Below are 13797 nucleotides of genomic sequence, written 5' to 3' on the forward strand. Positions count from 1 at the left end.
ATCGTGGCGGGTGCAGTCTGAGGGCTGTTAACTCTTTTGTGTATGTAAACTGATCCTCAAATAATCCTCTATCTCCTGCCTGGTTACTCTGGGAGTATAAAAGACATCATAAATCCACCTCAAGCCTCACATTTATGGACTACCATGCTCCACTCTAGCTTGGGAAACCTGCGTTCTTCATACCTGTTCAAATCTGTCTGTCTGGGAACAGGAAGCAGACGTCTGGGTATATATTGTCACAAATACCAGGTGCATTAATTGAACCAGACTTGTTTAAGTACCCAAATTCAAAGAAACTTCACAGACATAGAAACCTGCTAGTTGCCTTTGTGCATCTGAGAGGCATGTGGTGCAGACACACTATGGCTGAGCAAGGTCAAAGTTTAAGGCTCAAGGTCTTCAAATATTTTCCAGCTGGTTTAGATTTTTATTTTTTTTTTTTTTTTTTTGGCTCCAGTGTGTTTTCAACAATATTTCTGTCAGGGAAGAAATAGTCTTTGCAACTAGCTAGGAAATGTTTGACTAAATACTTTAGAGTCAAATATTAAATCTTAAATCTTTATGTCAGACATTATTCAAAACACCCCTGAGACATCATCAGTTTAAGGCCTGGGAAGAGTTCTTCAAAAAAGTGAACTGTATAAGTGTGCATATGTTCTCGCAATTGTTCACGGTGAAGCAACGAAAATGCTTGTGATTCATAAAACTAACTCTGGTCCAACTCCACTGAAGCAGCTCTCTGTGCCTGTTCTTATGATCTCATCTGCTTTACACAGTCCAAACATATTGTACGTCAGCTCACACACATACACAAGGACCACAGATCTGGCTCATTTTCTCCACTGGAAAAGACAGGGGGGTTGAGGAAGGCGAACCGCTGTTGATATCTCAACAGGGTGACAAAGATCAAAGTTTGTGATGTGCTCTTACACACACACACACACACACACACACACACACACACACACACACACACACACATACTGAGTGTTACACAACGGGATGTAACCACAAGGGGACGAACGTCTGTCCCGACCCTCTCTGTAAGGGCGCTCCAAGGGCTGGGCAATGGAAACCTCACAGTGCGGGCGGCACACGTGTCAACAGTGGCCCCCGGCTCCCTTTGCTGCTCTGCCAAACATTGGTTGGAGAATGACTAACAGACTCCCCAGAGGCAGCAGGGAAACCATGGCACAAAAAACCCTCAAAGAAAAGAAACAACTCTCAACTTTAACCTAGAGCTGTATTTAGAACATGAGCACAAATACTTAAAAGCTCCTATATAAGCTCCTTTTAATCTTTTCTGGCGTTCCTGCTTACATTTGTTAGACAAAAACTCTCTGTAGGTTATCTACAGGTTGACATTTTATCCATCTAGTCTTGAGACAGCCTTGGGTAGGGAAACCATTTTTTTCTGTGTAGTAAAATGAATGATATCTCTCACCCGAAAAGGGTTTTATTGCAGTGTAATTATGATATGTAAAAGGTTTGCAATAAAATAAAACTTGGCGATAGCAGGAAGGAAGAACTTCTTTTTAACAGGAAGTTTACAGCTCAATTAAAAACGCTTTTGGAAATTGATAAATGGAGAATTCAATAGGAAAATTCAACTATTATTGCTAGAGGAAGAACAATCAGATGAATCCACTTAGTAGTAAGACCACATTATAAAGAATGACTATGAGTCTTGAATTCAAAATTATGAAGTATATATAAGATTTTTCAAGAGAACATATGCCATTTATAATAATCTATTAATGTGCATTAAACTAGTTCAAATTAGTTATAGCTTGTGATAAAGTATAGAGGGTTTCAAATGGAAACACCCATGCATGAGGTTTGGAGCTTGAGTAGCAGTGTATATTTCATCCGTGTGCTGTGCCAGATGTGCATTTGAGACCACCTGCTGCTTCCTGTTTGTATCATCTTTGACTCTGCAGAATTGCTGCCACTGAGGTTATCAGTGGTTGTGTGACAGCCGGACGGCCGTTACGCTATCAGCCATTGACTGACCCCAGGTCAGCTGTGTGGGCTGCTTGATGAGAGGCCTCGGGCTTGTTTTTCTCTTCGTCTGCATCCGCTCCTCATTCCTCTTTTTTCCAAGTCTATTTTAACCTTTCCCCTCTTCCCCCACAGCACACACACATATGCACAAACGAGCACAGGCATAGATAGAAATGTTCTGTTTTTCAACACTTTAAAATTTTGCTGCCTCAATCACAAAACTTTACAGGGAGTGCAGAGCCTGATCTGTGGCCTGATCACAAATCATTCAACATAAACACAGCGAATGAGGCCCACTTCAAACGAGCATGTCTCTTCACAACTCATTAGACTCCCCTCTTAAAGATCTACACCAGGAGCCTCCCTGCCTCTTTTCTCTGTTCCTTCTGCACACTCTTTTCATCCTCCACACTCCTGCTTTTGTAAAATATGATGGGAAACCGGGAGGCGTAACTCTGACCTGCACTTCCTCAAGCACAGCAGAAATGACTGATCATCTTCGAGCCTTTATATGTGCAATTAAAGCACTAACCCTGTTCTTGTCCCTCCCTGTTTTATCTTTTAGGTGTGTTTGATGTGACGCCAGCGGGCTGGCTCAGGGAACACAACTTCAATACAATGTAGACACCAAAAACCAAGCACAATAAGAGTCTGAAGACCGCACCGACAGGAGGGTGAGCTCAAGGAGGAGGAACCTGCTGTACTGAGACAACACCAGGTTAAGATAAGGAGTGAGAGAAGTGGAGAGAAAAACAGAGAAGGAGCAGGCTGTGAATCATTGACGTGAACCTTTTGTGTACAGCGGTGTCACCTTCTTCTTCCTCTGAAGGGTTTTCACTCGCTCTCACGTCTTCGCTGCAGAACGATCACAACCTTTGCTCTCTGTCTTTTGAGGACTTTCTATCCACAATCCAGCGTTTTATCTCTCAGCAAGTAAAGGTCTTAAATCGCAACAGAGGGAGCCATCCAGCCACCGTCAGCATGTGCCATGTTATTGTCACCTGTCGCTCCATGCTGTGGACTCTGCTGAGTATTGTTGCCGCGTTCGGAGAGCTCATCGCCTTCATGAGCACCGACTGGCTCGTTGGATTCCCCCGTGCATCCGATGCAGTTTTCGGCCCCCATGGGGCCACCACAGCCGGAGAGGCTTACAGGCCCACTTTAGGCATCTATGGTCGCTGTATAAAACTGCCTCAACTGCGGGGAATACTGTGTGGACCGTACGCAGTCCACTTTGGAGAGATTGCCAGCGGGTTCTGGCAGGCTACTTCTATCTTCCTGGCTGCAGGGATCCTGTTGCTGTGTGCCGTGGCATTCATTTCCGTCTTCACCATGTGCTTTCAAAGCATCATGAAGAAGAGCATCTTTAATGTGTGCGGACTGCTGCAGGGAATTGCAGGTGAGATTCTCACACAATTTATATAAAACAGTTTTGATATTTAACACGACTTTGAAAGGTTTGGCGCCCATACTGGTTTTTGGTCAGATGCTCAAATTTGTCTGATGGATGGAGAGCTTTAGAAAAGCACACGCCTTTATGGGCAGTAGCTTTCCGAAAGTAACAATCTGACATCCACACTTTGGCAATGATTGACCAGATCTGGAGGTGAGAAAGTAAACGAGGTCTTAAACTGCCTTACTTTTCACATCAGTGATACAAAGAACATATAAGCCGTATTTAACAAATATTTGTCTGCTTTCTGTAATGCCTGGCTTTCAGTTTACCTTCAAAACACTGTGACTGAACGACTTTAATCTTCCTCGTGCTTGTTTTTCTCGTACCTAATGAGGAGTCAGTTTAGACTGAGGACATGGAGTTGAGAAATACGTGTTCAAGTTTTGTAATCTGAAAGAAAGTTTGTTCATCTGAACCGTATTGTTTCTGTTCATTCCTGCGGCGTCCACCGTTCATCAAGGTAAATGAAACGCTGTGCTCTCAGTTAAACACATTCATTATGAGCACCACAACTCCCACTGCTGGAATTATGTGTTTTATTCTTGTGGAGCCCTCAGTGAGTCTTAACCCAAGCAGAAGTTTAAAGGGCATGGTGACTCTTTGTCATCAACTGGAGCAACTACCGCCCAAATATTTATTCTTCACGCAGTCAGCTGGAGCTTTCTGACACTCCTCTGGTCTCCAAAGGGGTCGAGTACGCATGCGTATCTCTCTTTATGTGTGACGGCCGTACATTCTGTGTCTGTGCCTGTGCACATGAGGTCAGATCCCGGGCCACTTTGACTCACTGTGGTGAATTATGGAAGGGAGGAGGCCATGAGATCATGCTCGCTGAACCTCATCTTTTTTTCACAGAGTGTAGCCTTCAGCTCTCCGGTGATTATGGCTGTCCTCCCCCACAGTTGTTTATTTGTGGGAGGCCCAAACAGAAACGGTGGGTGTGTAGACAAGGATAAGCCAAGCTGTACCCTCAGATCTATGCAGGCCTGCTGACCTGAAAGAGCAAAATCCATTCAGCCAGTGGGTGGCTCCTTTGAATGCATTTCTTTTCATTAAGATTAAGTTGCTCAATGTTTATTTAGGACAAAACATTCATTTACCAATGCCTCTATTCAGCGGCATAACCTTAACTCAGTGAGTTAATGTATAGGAGACAGATGACTCTTTGTCAGCTATCTTAAATTTATTATGCTGCTGATACTGAGGAACTAAACATAGATTTCTCTGGCTATTATAGGCCATATTGAACAAGCAGAAATCCTTCAAAACACTATTTGTAATGCCAGTCATTCTTTCTTTAGCTTTCTACATATGAGGAGGTGGCGGTGTGGCAGAACTACTTGGTTTTATAATATACATAAAAGTCAGTCCTATACTATTTTCAGCTTGAAAATAAATGAACATTTCAAAGTCATCTTGAAAGCCTACAGAAATTAAAAAACAAAACAGAACTCCCTACTCCCAAGTACCTATTTGACCCATCACTAAGTCATACAGTGACTTGATCAGTTTAAATGAGTTTACCAATAAAATTTGTTGCAATTTGAAGTGATCGGGTGACAAGTAAGTTTGCTTCCTATTTTGGTAAAACAGCATTTGCGAGCAGGATTCAGGATTTAGCATTAAAGATTGTTTCCTGAGATCCTTGCATGTTGCTTTCCAGCTGATGTTCAGTTCAAACAGTTTTCAGTAACAGATTGAGGTTAGAGTAAATGCAAAATGAATGTCTGTTTCCATCCGCTGCCATTATGAGAAAGCCACATGTGTTTATAACTAGACTAGTTGTTGCAAGGAAACTCCAACTAAAGAGCCACTTTGGAAGTCAACAAGGAAGTGGTAATTAATAGACTCAAAAGAATTTTGGTGGGGTACACATTTAAGTAAGCAGTTGAACATTTGCTAAGCCGTACAGCGTCTCAGACTTCTTCTTTGGACATGTTCATATTCACTTCAGAATAAGTTGGTCATATATCATTCGAACTTAGTTGCAATTTTTTTTTAAAGTAGATAATAGCCTAATAGCCACCAAAGTAATGACAAGAAGTTTTTGGGTGCAGCGCTGTAAACCTGTTTGTGGCCAATTTCACGCTAGCAACTGCCAGGAAACACTCACCAGCTTATCAGGGCATACACATTTTTACCTAGGGAATGCTAGTTACCAGGGAGTCGCTCAATTTGTTCCCCATAACACACATTACTGACTAGCATGGTAAACTACAGTTTACACTGAGAAGTATATTAATGATTGGATTGAATCCATTCATTTTACCTCTGTTTATGTTCCAAAGAGTGATGAAAAACAAACCATCCTCCACACTGAGCCCAGATTGACGGTCATATGTCAGGTGATCTATAAAAGTGGATTCATGGCCCCACAAAGCACAGTGTTACATAACCGTAAAGTCCTCTATTTACATATTAAGTCATTGGATTGCGGGAGACATGGTTGAGATAAAGAAAAGGGGAGAAATGCACCCCTGAGTTTCCTCTTTGTTGAGAGGATGAGGATGCGAAAGAGGAAAGGGGGCGAGGAAAGCATCAAACAGTTGAGGAGGCGGGAGAGTTTCTTTTGTGCTTCCGAAGCACTGTTTTCAGCCACAGGATGAGAAAGGAGATGGTCAACTGCATCGGTATCTTAACAGTGTCACTACTTCCTACATTAGTCAGCCATTGTTCTCTACAGCCTTCTACTCCACTTTTCACGAGGCCAGTGAATGATATCACAATCACTTGATATCCATCACCAAGGCTACCACACCGACTTTTCTACTATCATTATTTCCACAATGCGTGCCGACCCTCCGGTAATGAGAAAACTGGAGCCAGACGGCAGATGTTTGGGGAAATGATTGACCTCAGATAGGAAGATTGCGACTCTCTTGCCAGAGACGGTCACGTCATTTCACTGGAGTGACTCCCAAACCTATTAACCTCGTCTTCACATTCGTTGATGTCACTTGGACTTTGTACTTCAGCCTCTGCAGTCTTTTTTATACGACGCCTTTCTGATGGCCGCAGTGTCCCAGATGCAATTTAAACAGACAAATAGTTTAAGCTCAGATGGTTTTGAGATTTCAGGAGAAGTTCAAGTCATTCCTTTCACCTTATGCAATCAGATAGCTAAAACAGACAGACTCCTGTTGAAGGTCAGCCGGGTTAAACTTTGCATCCTGCAGGCGCACACTTTAGGGGCCCTAAAGACTTGTTATACCCCAGTTAAACTTGCTGTACATTTACTAAAATGACGTACTCACTCATCGTCACTCAAGCTGAAAGGGATTACAGATAGAGCGGCAAACAAACAGGGCCATAAAACTGTCTCAGATTCTTGCACGTTCTGTGTCAAATACTTTTATTACCTTCCATAAACTTAAACAGGTTTAATCGGTGACTGTGACTAAGCTCCAGGCTGGAGGAGAAACAAAATAAAGCAGCGTCTTGCGGGAATTTAAGCTGTGCTGTTGAGTAATGATGACTCTCACACAAGATATCACGTTACATAAAAGAGGGAAGCAGACTTGTCAGCTCTGAATGATAAGAGATGCGATTCCCATGCACTGATTAGCTTTTCCTGTGGTTACAGCGGAGGTGTGGATGTTTCATAATGATGGTAAACAACTTTTAAAACCAAACTAACAACCTCTCTTACTGAAGACAGAACTGACAGTTTGGAAGTGAACAGAGACGCAAGCCAGTGCAGAGAGAATAGGGTGGAGCACACTGGGATATTAGGTTAGAAGGTCCAGCTTGAAGGTGGAATGGGAATGAGTGTGTGTGTGTGTGTGGAGTGGGGGTCTTTGGAGGGGTGGGGTTGTGAATTAAAACCATGCCTTCAATCCATCAGCAGAGCCGGTCTGGCCGTTAGGGCAAGGCAGCAACATGTGGAAAGAATTTATGACCTAGTTTTCATTTCCCTGTTTAATACGATATTGGGTGCTTTAGAGAATGGGAGGAGGAAGAAAGAGGAAGAGAGATTAGAAGAGAAAAGGCATGTTCTCCGCCAGACTTGAAGCAGGCTACACGTGAGGTTTTTATGGAGCGAAGCTAACAGGACCTGCTTGTTGAAAGAGAGCTAAATCCTCGTTCCCTGTCTGGCTGTTTTATTGTCAGTAATTGTATTACTGTAAATGCTTCCTCCTGAGCTTTGATTGAAGGCAGACTCCTCGTCCGGCCATCTGACCTCGTCCGCTGTCATGGCAGAGCAGAGTAGAAGAAACGACGCAAACGCATTTAGAACGAAGGTTGCCTTTCCATCTATGAGACAAGCCGTGCATGCCGAGGGGCTGAAGCCAAGCTGAAGAGGCAGAGTGGTAGAAGTGGGTCATGGTAACACAGGAAGCGACCCCCTCCTCCTACAAAGACTCAGGACGCCGGAGGGTTGGCCAGTGACCGGGCCAGGCGGGAAAGTCCATCGGCTACTTTTATCCTGTTGATCTAGTCTCTGCTTTGTGCACAGGATTGAGAGGTCTTTCTGTCATACATCAGACAGGAAATCATTTCTGCCAGTTTAAACGTTTTCTTCTTCTTTGTGTCCTGATAGGATGCTTGAGCTGCCAGCACGCCGCTGCGGCCGGAAATGTTTTTTATTTTCAAGAAAATAATCTGCCCGAGTCTCTTGCAACAGTGACACTTTACTTTCACCGTCACCTACTTAGCACCTATGCGGCAAGCACTGCTTAATACATGTTTAGAGCACAGGAGGTCTTCTCGATGCACTGGTGAATCCACATTGAGTTTATGGAGTCACTGCTTTATCATGTCCTCTTTGATGGATTTTCTTGATGCCGTCCCCTAGATTTCATTTAAAAAGTCTTGACAAGAATGTGTCCAAACCTGCAGACGTCCCTCCTACCGTTGAAGCAACCCTGGCCGCTGCATAAACAGACGCAGTAAAACAAAGCTGTAATCATATTTAACCATATGTGATTAGAATCACGGACAAATACTGACAATGTGTTTATATATGTGCACGGATTTATAAACATGCAGACGAGATGACGTGGCGCTCCTCGGTTAATTGTTCACATTGAAAATAACGTTTCACTCAAAAGCCACTTGGTAGATTTTCCATGTGCGTTCAGCTGCTTCTCGTGGATGAAGTTCAGCTGGCACAGAAGTATTTCTGATGCTTTTTCTTCCCTCTTTATTTATGTGTGTAGACATTTTTAAGATTGCAGCTGTTCTACATTGTAAAAGTCATCTGAGCAAGAGGCCTGAATGTTGGCCAAGATAAGGAGCTGTGCTGACGCTGTGTTTTGGATGTTTTGGGTTTTCTTTGTAAAGAAAACTCATCTTTCTTGACGCCACTGTTACAGAGTGTTGTGCAGGCTAACTGCTATTCCTTCTGCTTGATAAAAGCATGCCGTGAAAGCTAGTCTGTCTCTGAAATGAATCCACTCCTAAACTGTTGATATGATGTGTTCGCTTACTGACGTACATCATGACGTTACTGCTTAGCTTAGGAAATTTGGGATTTCCATCTGTAGCATGCAGGATTAAAATTAAAAAGCTGGTGAAAGCCTGCTTTGAGTTAAAAGCTCTTCTGCTGTTGAAGCGCACCGTATTTCAAGGTATAATAAGCACAGGGCTGCTACGTATGCTGGATTTCATTACAAACACTTGAGTTATGATGTCTTTTATTTGTTTCCCTTCTTGCAGGTCTGTTCCTGATCCTAGGTCTGATGCTGTACCCTGCTGGCTGGGGTTCAGACAAGGTCCAGCTGTACTGCGGACCAGACGCGGCGCCGTACCGCGCCGGTCTCTGCTCCATGGGCTGGGCCTTTTACACCGCCATGGGTGGCACTGTGCTCACCTTTGTCTGCGCTGTCTTCTCTGCTCAGGCTGAGATCGCCACCTCCAGCGATAAGGTTCAGGAGGAGATCGAGGAGGGCAAGAGCCTGATCTGCCTCCTGTGAAGCTCAGATAACACTTATTGTGCAGGTGGGGGGAGAGAAGAAGGATGAGGCAGAGATGTGCCACTTATGATCTGGCCCTCTTCTGCCTATTCAAAAATAAAAAAGCTGGCCTGTGAAATTGAGGGCCCATTCATTGTTTACCACTAATACTGACTCTTATTTTGTCTCAGTTTTCTGTTTGAAGTGGGAGAAACTTATAAGTGCCAAGTTTGTTTGTTTTATTTCTAAGTTTCTGTCTTTGTCTTTCTGCCACTAGAGGTGCTGTGTCTGTTATGTATTCATTTTAAGCATGTGGATGCCCTGCGAGGCATTGTCTGTTACCACATGTTCTGTAAATAAGCGTGATTATATATATTTTGTACATAGTTATGATCGCAGAATGATGGTCAGCTGGATCCAGGCTGGGCTGATGATGTCACTCTTGCCTTAAAAAAAAAAAAAAAACTATGAAAAAAAACTTTAAAAAAATAAACCTGGATCTGTTAACTGTCAACAAGGGAACCACTAGTCAGTCAGAATAAACTGCTCATAAAAATAAATGGCCTTTAGCTCAGAGTGGATGTTCTTTAGAGCTTACAGAATGTACTATTTGATTAATTAATGTGTTTGTAGACGCTTGAAATGTATCGGTGGAAACGATTCTTCACATGGACTGCACAAGGACGAGCAAAGGAGGCTCTTCGGTGCATTTTATTTGTCAAATCCTAACATGAAGTGGGCTTAATCCTAACCAGTTGACCTGTGAAGTGTCTGGTGCTCCTCAGCAGACATCCTGTAATCTGTGCACATGGACTGAATGATGAGGACACATAAATAAATGAAGTATTGCTGTTGTTAAGTAACTGGTTCTGGGAGTGTGTCGAGTCATACAGAGTGTCCTGTCTATTCCCATTTGTTTCTGCCAAACAAATAAAAAGGAGGGGGGAAAAATAAGTTTGGTTTCAGTTCTTATCCAGGGAGAGCCTTGCTGTGGGGAAGGGGGGAGAAGGAGGCCCAGCAAGTGGAGCAGCCAGCTTGAGACCTCGGTTTGGCCCTTGAGGTGGGGGTGGGTGCATTTTCCAACCAGTGGGTGATCAGTTTTTCCACTGATGCAGAACTCAGCTCTCCATGTGTGTACCTCGTTTTCAGTGGTGTAATGTAACTAAGTATATTTAGTGAAGTATAGCTTTGAAATACATGTTCTTTAGAACTCTGAGCTACTGAACTGCAGAAGAAAACAACATATTTTATACAGTTAAATAATAAACCAGTTTGATTAGCGTCTAGCTAGGATTCATTATCATGTACAGATCTATCATCTAAATTAATATTGTTTTGGTTATATATGGTATATTGGGTATTTTGTTGACAACTTGATTTTGTAAAACTATAGACTGTATGTAAAGGATGAATGTTGCCACCTTTGCATTACTTAGCCTTTTGTGAACTCCAGTTTGGAAGCCTTTAAATTAAGCATCTCCAGAAGTGGATATATTAGGCCAAGAGAGCAGATAATGAAGTTAAAAGCTAATATTAGCCACCTTGTTTATCAACAAGATTTCTTGAACAAGTTCTTAGCGCAAACTAATGCACAGTAAGCCATATTATTTGTGAGACGAGTGCATTAAAATGCTCCCAAAGGTAAAACACACAATAAAACATGTTCAAAAGGCCCAATTCAATGACTGGATTTAGCAAAAGTGACTACTAGCATTCAGTTAGCGACCTAGTCTGTACTTACCGTGTGCTTAATGCAAAAACCTTTCACTGCCTAAATGGACAACAACACATTTCTCACCTCTAGCGTCTGTTTGGCCCTTTTCCTCCCCCAGCACTGAATGCCAATACTTGCACTCAACCTGAGTGTATTTGGAGTTCCTTCCACAGATGTCCCGGCCTCCATGTGGACTACAGAGAAGCTTCTAGCTCAACCCTGTGGCTCCCTTCCTCCACTTCAGACTTAGCTCAAACTAAACACAGTGCTTGATGACTTCCAGATTAGGCACATGACAAATAGTGCAATCTGAAGAGCGCAGCAGAAAGTCAGGCCTGCTTTGCTGCCACAGGCTTTTACTTTTCGCTTCTCATTTTCCTTTTGAGTCAGGAAAAAAAAAAACTTAAAGAAAAGAGCCAGAACTTGTGAGCTTTGTTTCCTTTCAAACCAGGAAGAGGAAAATTTCAGTCTCACATGTTGATAAGTCATGTTAGAGAGGGACTTACACATGATTGTATGAGAATCTGGTTCAAATTTAAAACTGAAAAAGCCTGGACTGATGTCAGATTTTACCTTGACACACACAAAAAACTGTTTTTATATTGATAATTGTTCCTGTCCCTATATGTAATGTTAATAAGGGTGGTTTGTAACGAGAAACCTCCCTCACTGCTGCTTTACTCAGATCCAAGAAGCTAATTAGTGACGTTCTGCTCATTGTTTTAATTTTTTGGAAATAATAACGCAACTGTAATCATCCAGGGGCAGCTGACAGTCAGAGGAAGCCCATGTGACAGCACGGACAGAGCAGCCAACAGCACATTGGGTTTTCACACACTCCTAGAAAATGTTTCAAATGCATTAAAGAATGGCTGTTATTTCTCCTCTGTGCCCCTTCCTGTTGGCAGTGAGTCTGGTCTGCTAAAAGTTTCAGACTCAGCAACTTGTCGCTGATGTTGGAGGACATCTTCAACTTCATAAAAGCGTTCAAGGGACTGGATGGAGATAATTTCAGCTAGTTTTTCTTTGAAAATTGTTGTTTAAAATCATCATTATAAGAATTAAAAGACTTACAGGTGGATATATTTTTTAATTAAAGTGGTCAGCAACAATATTCAGGTAGGCTGTGGTTTACAGCAGGTCATCTTAACCAGGTCTAAATGCCTATATGCACTGCGTTGTTGCCATGTGGTCTAATGAAGTGGCCACTTGAGCAGCTAGCTGTCAGCCAGACCTATGTCAGTGCGAATTAGCATCTCAGTCTTTACTGAAGCTGAAGCAGAGGCGCAAATGTTACTTACATTTTTACACGTAGCAAAGGGACTTATTTTGTCAATCACATAACAATGAACTGGTTTCCAGCAAACATTTAAAGACTCACAGATGAGCCATGTACACACAAAACCCAATTATTCTTTTTAATAATTATTATATTATTATAAACCCACTTTCTGTTGGGTCCAATTCTTTTATAAAGGTCAGAATTGTTTCAAATGTCTTTGTTTAGTAGACATATTTCTGCCCGTCTTTCAGTATATGTCGTTCATTGTAGTAAAACATTTGATATGATTTGTCTTCCCCATTGTTTCACTTTTGATATACGAGTTTCCTTTTTATTTTCACAAAACATGTTATTAGATTTTCAGCATTTAAAAAGTTGAAACTTTGATCTCTGTCCGGAATGTTTTATTAATCCTAAATTGTTAAACAAAGTGAAACATTGTTCCTTTAGCCTCTTCATATTTAGTACTACACTGAGTGTTGTTATTTTATTGATAATCTTACAGTCTTTCTCAGATGTGGCCCCTTTCTTCTGCCTACCTACAGTTTGAACCTCTTAAATGAACTCAGATTAATTTTCTTGTAAAACAAAATCTGATGCTGTTGGCTGGAAGTCACTCTAGCCATATTTACTCTGAGGTGACTCTGATCTTTACATCCTTTGATAAATACTGACCTCATCTGGTTTTCGACAGATAGTGCAAGCTCATTTCCCCCCCTGCTTTTTTCCCAGCTTCAAGTCTTATTCTTGGAATCTGCTGAATAGTTTTGCTTGACTGAGGGTTAAAAATATCTAAACTTATTCCGGGCTTTTGTGCAACTTTAATGCAATGTTGTTGTTGTTTTTTTTAATCCAAAAAACATTTAAAGCTGTTGTTAGCTGGAGTGGATTTCAGTGGGGATGAATCCCTCACTTGTCTCTTCGTGAGATTATTTTTTTTTTTTGTGTGTGAAATTCACAAACAGCTGACAAAAACAGGAAAAATTTTGAATTTTTGGAAGACTTTATTTATAATCCACAATCTGCATACTTGTGGTTCACCATAAGCAGCAAGGTGGTGAAATGTTAACCTGCAGGATAAACCATTCACTTAAAGTCCCACTCAGGAAAACTAATAACCCACCTCCTCTCCTTTTATGGCATCATTCTCTTCTCTTTGGTTCCCTCTCAGTAACAAAAGGTTTGTGGGTGGGTGGGGAGTCTGTACTCGTAGCCAGTGCTCATGCTGTGCTTGAGTTGACCATGTACTTAATGACATCATGCAACGTTTTTAAGGAAGTTTGGTACTTTTGGCTCACAGCTAATACTTTTAGCCAGTAGTTAATACTCATTTGAAAATTTGGTCATGCTTAATATATTAAGACATACTCTTCTTAGATGAGACCACATTTTTAGCACCTATGAAATTTGAAGTTTTTCATAATTTTTTTTTTTAAACAGTGCAAAG

General features: G+C 41.9%; 2 protein-coding genes across 2 annotated transcripts in view; both read left to right on the top strand.

Moving 5' to 3' along the window:
• Positions 1-2757, top strand: part of arsb (arylsulfatase B) — a 57587-nt gene extending 54830 nt beyond the window's left edge. Inside the window, exon 10 of the transcript XR_014893076.1 lies at positions 2570-2757. The gene's annotated coding sequence lies outside the window, so the exon portion shown is untranslated. The remainder of the gene's footprint in view (positions 1-2569) is intronic.
• A 152-nt stretch (positions 2758-2909) lies between these two features.
• Positions 2910-10308, top strand: lhfpl2a (LHFPL tetraspan subfamily member 2a). The gene is made up of 2 exons (XM_085280232.1): positions 2910-3403; positions 9119-10308. Exons 1-2 carry the CDS (start codon positions 2986-2988, stop codon positions 9373-9375), a joined length of 675 nt encoding a protein of 224 aa, XP_085136358.1. The 5' UTR covers positions 2910-2985; the 3' UTR covers positions 9376-10308.
• The last annotated feature ends 3489 nt before the right edge of the window (positions 10309-13797 follow it).

The sequence above is a fragment of the Mchenga conophoros genome, linkage group LG7 (assembly GCF_057382185.1).
Source record: "Mchenga conophoros isolate Kocher_MC1m ecotype Shallow Benthic linkage group LG7, M_conophoros_male_GT1.1, whole genome shotgun sequence".
Lineage (NCBI taxonomy): Eukaryota > Metazoa > Chordata > Actinopteri > Cichliformes > Cichlidae > Mchenga > Mchenga conophoros.

What these genes read in the sequence shown, in the direction of transcription:
- lhfpl2a (XM_085280232.1), top strand. Translation starts at nt 2,986, where the DNA reads ATGTGCCATGTTATTGTCACCTGTCGCTCCATGCTGTGGACTCTGCTG. An exon ending in ACTGCTGCAGGGAATTGCAG is followed by an intron (nt 3,404 to 9,118) that starts GTGAGATTCTCA and finishes CCCTTCTTGCAG; the next exon opens with GTCTGTTCCTGATCCTAGGT.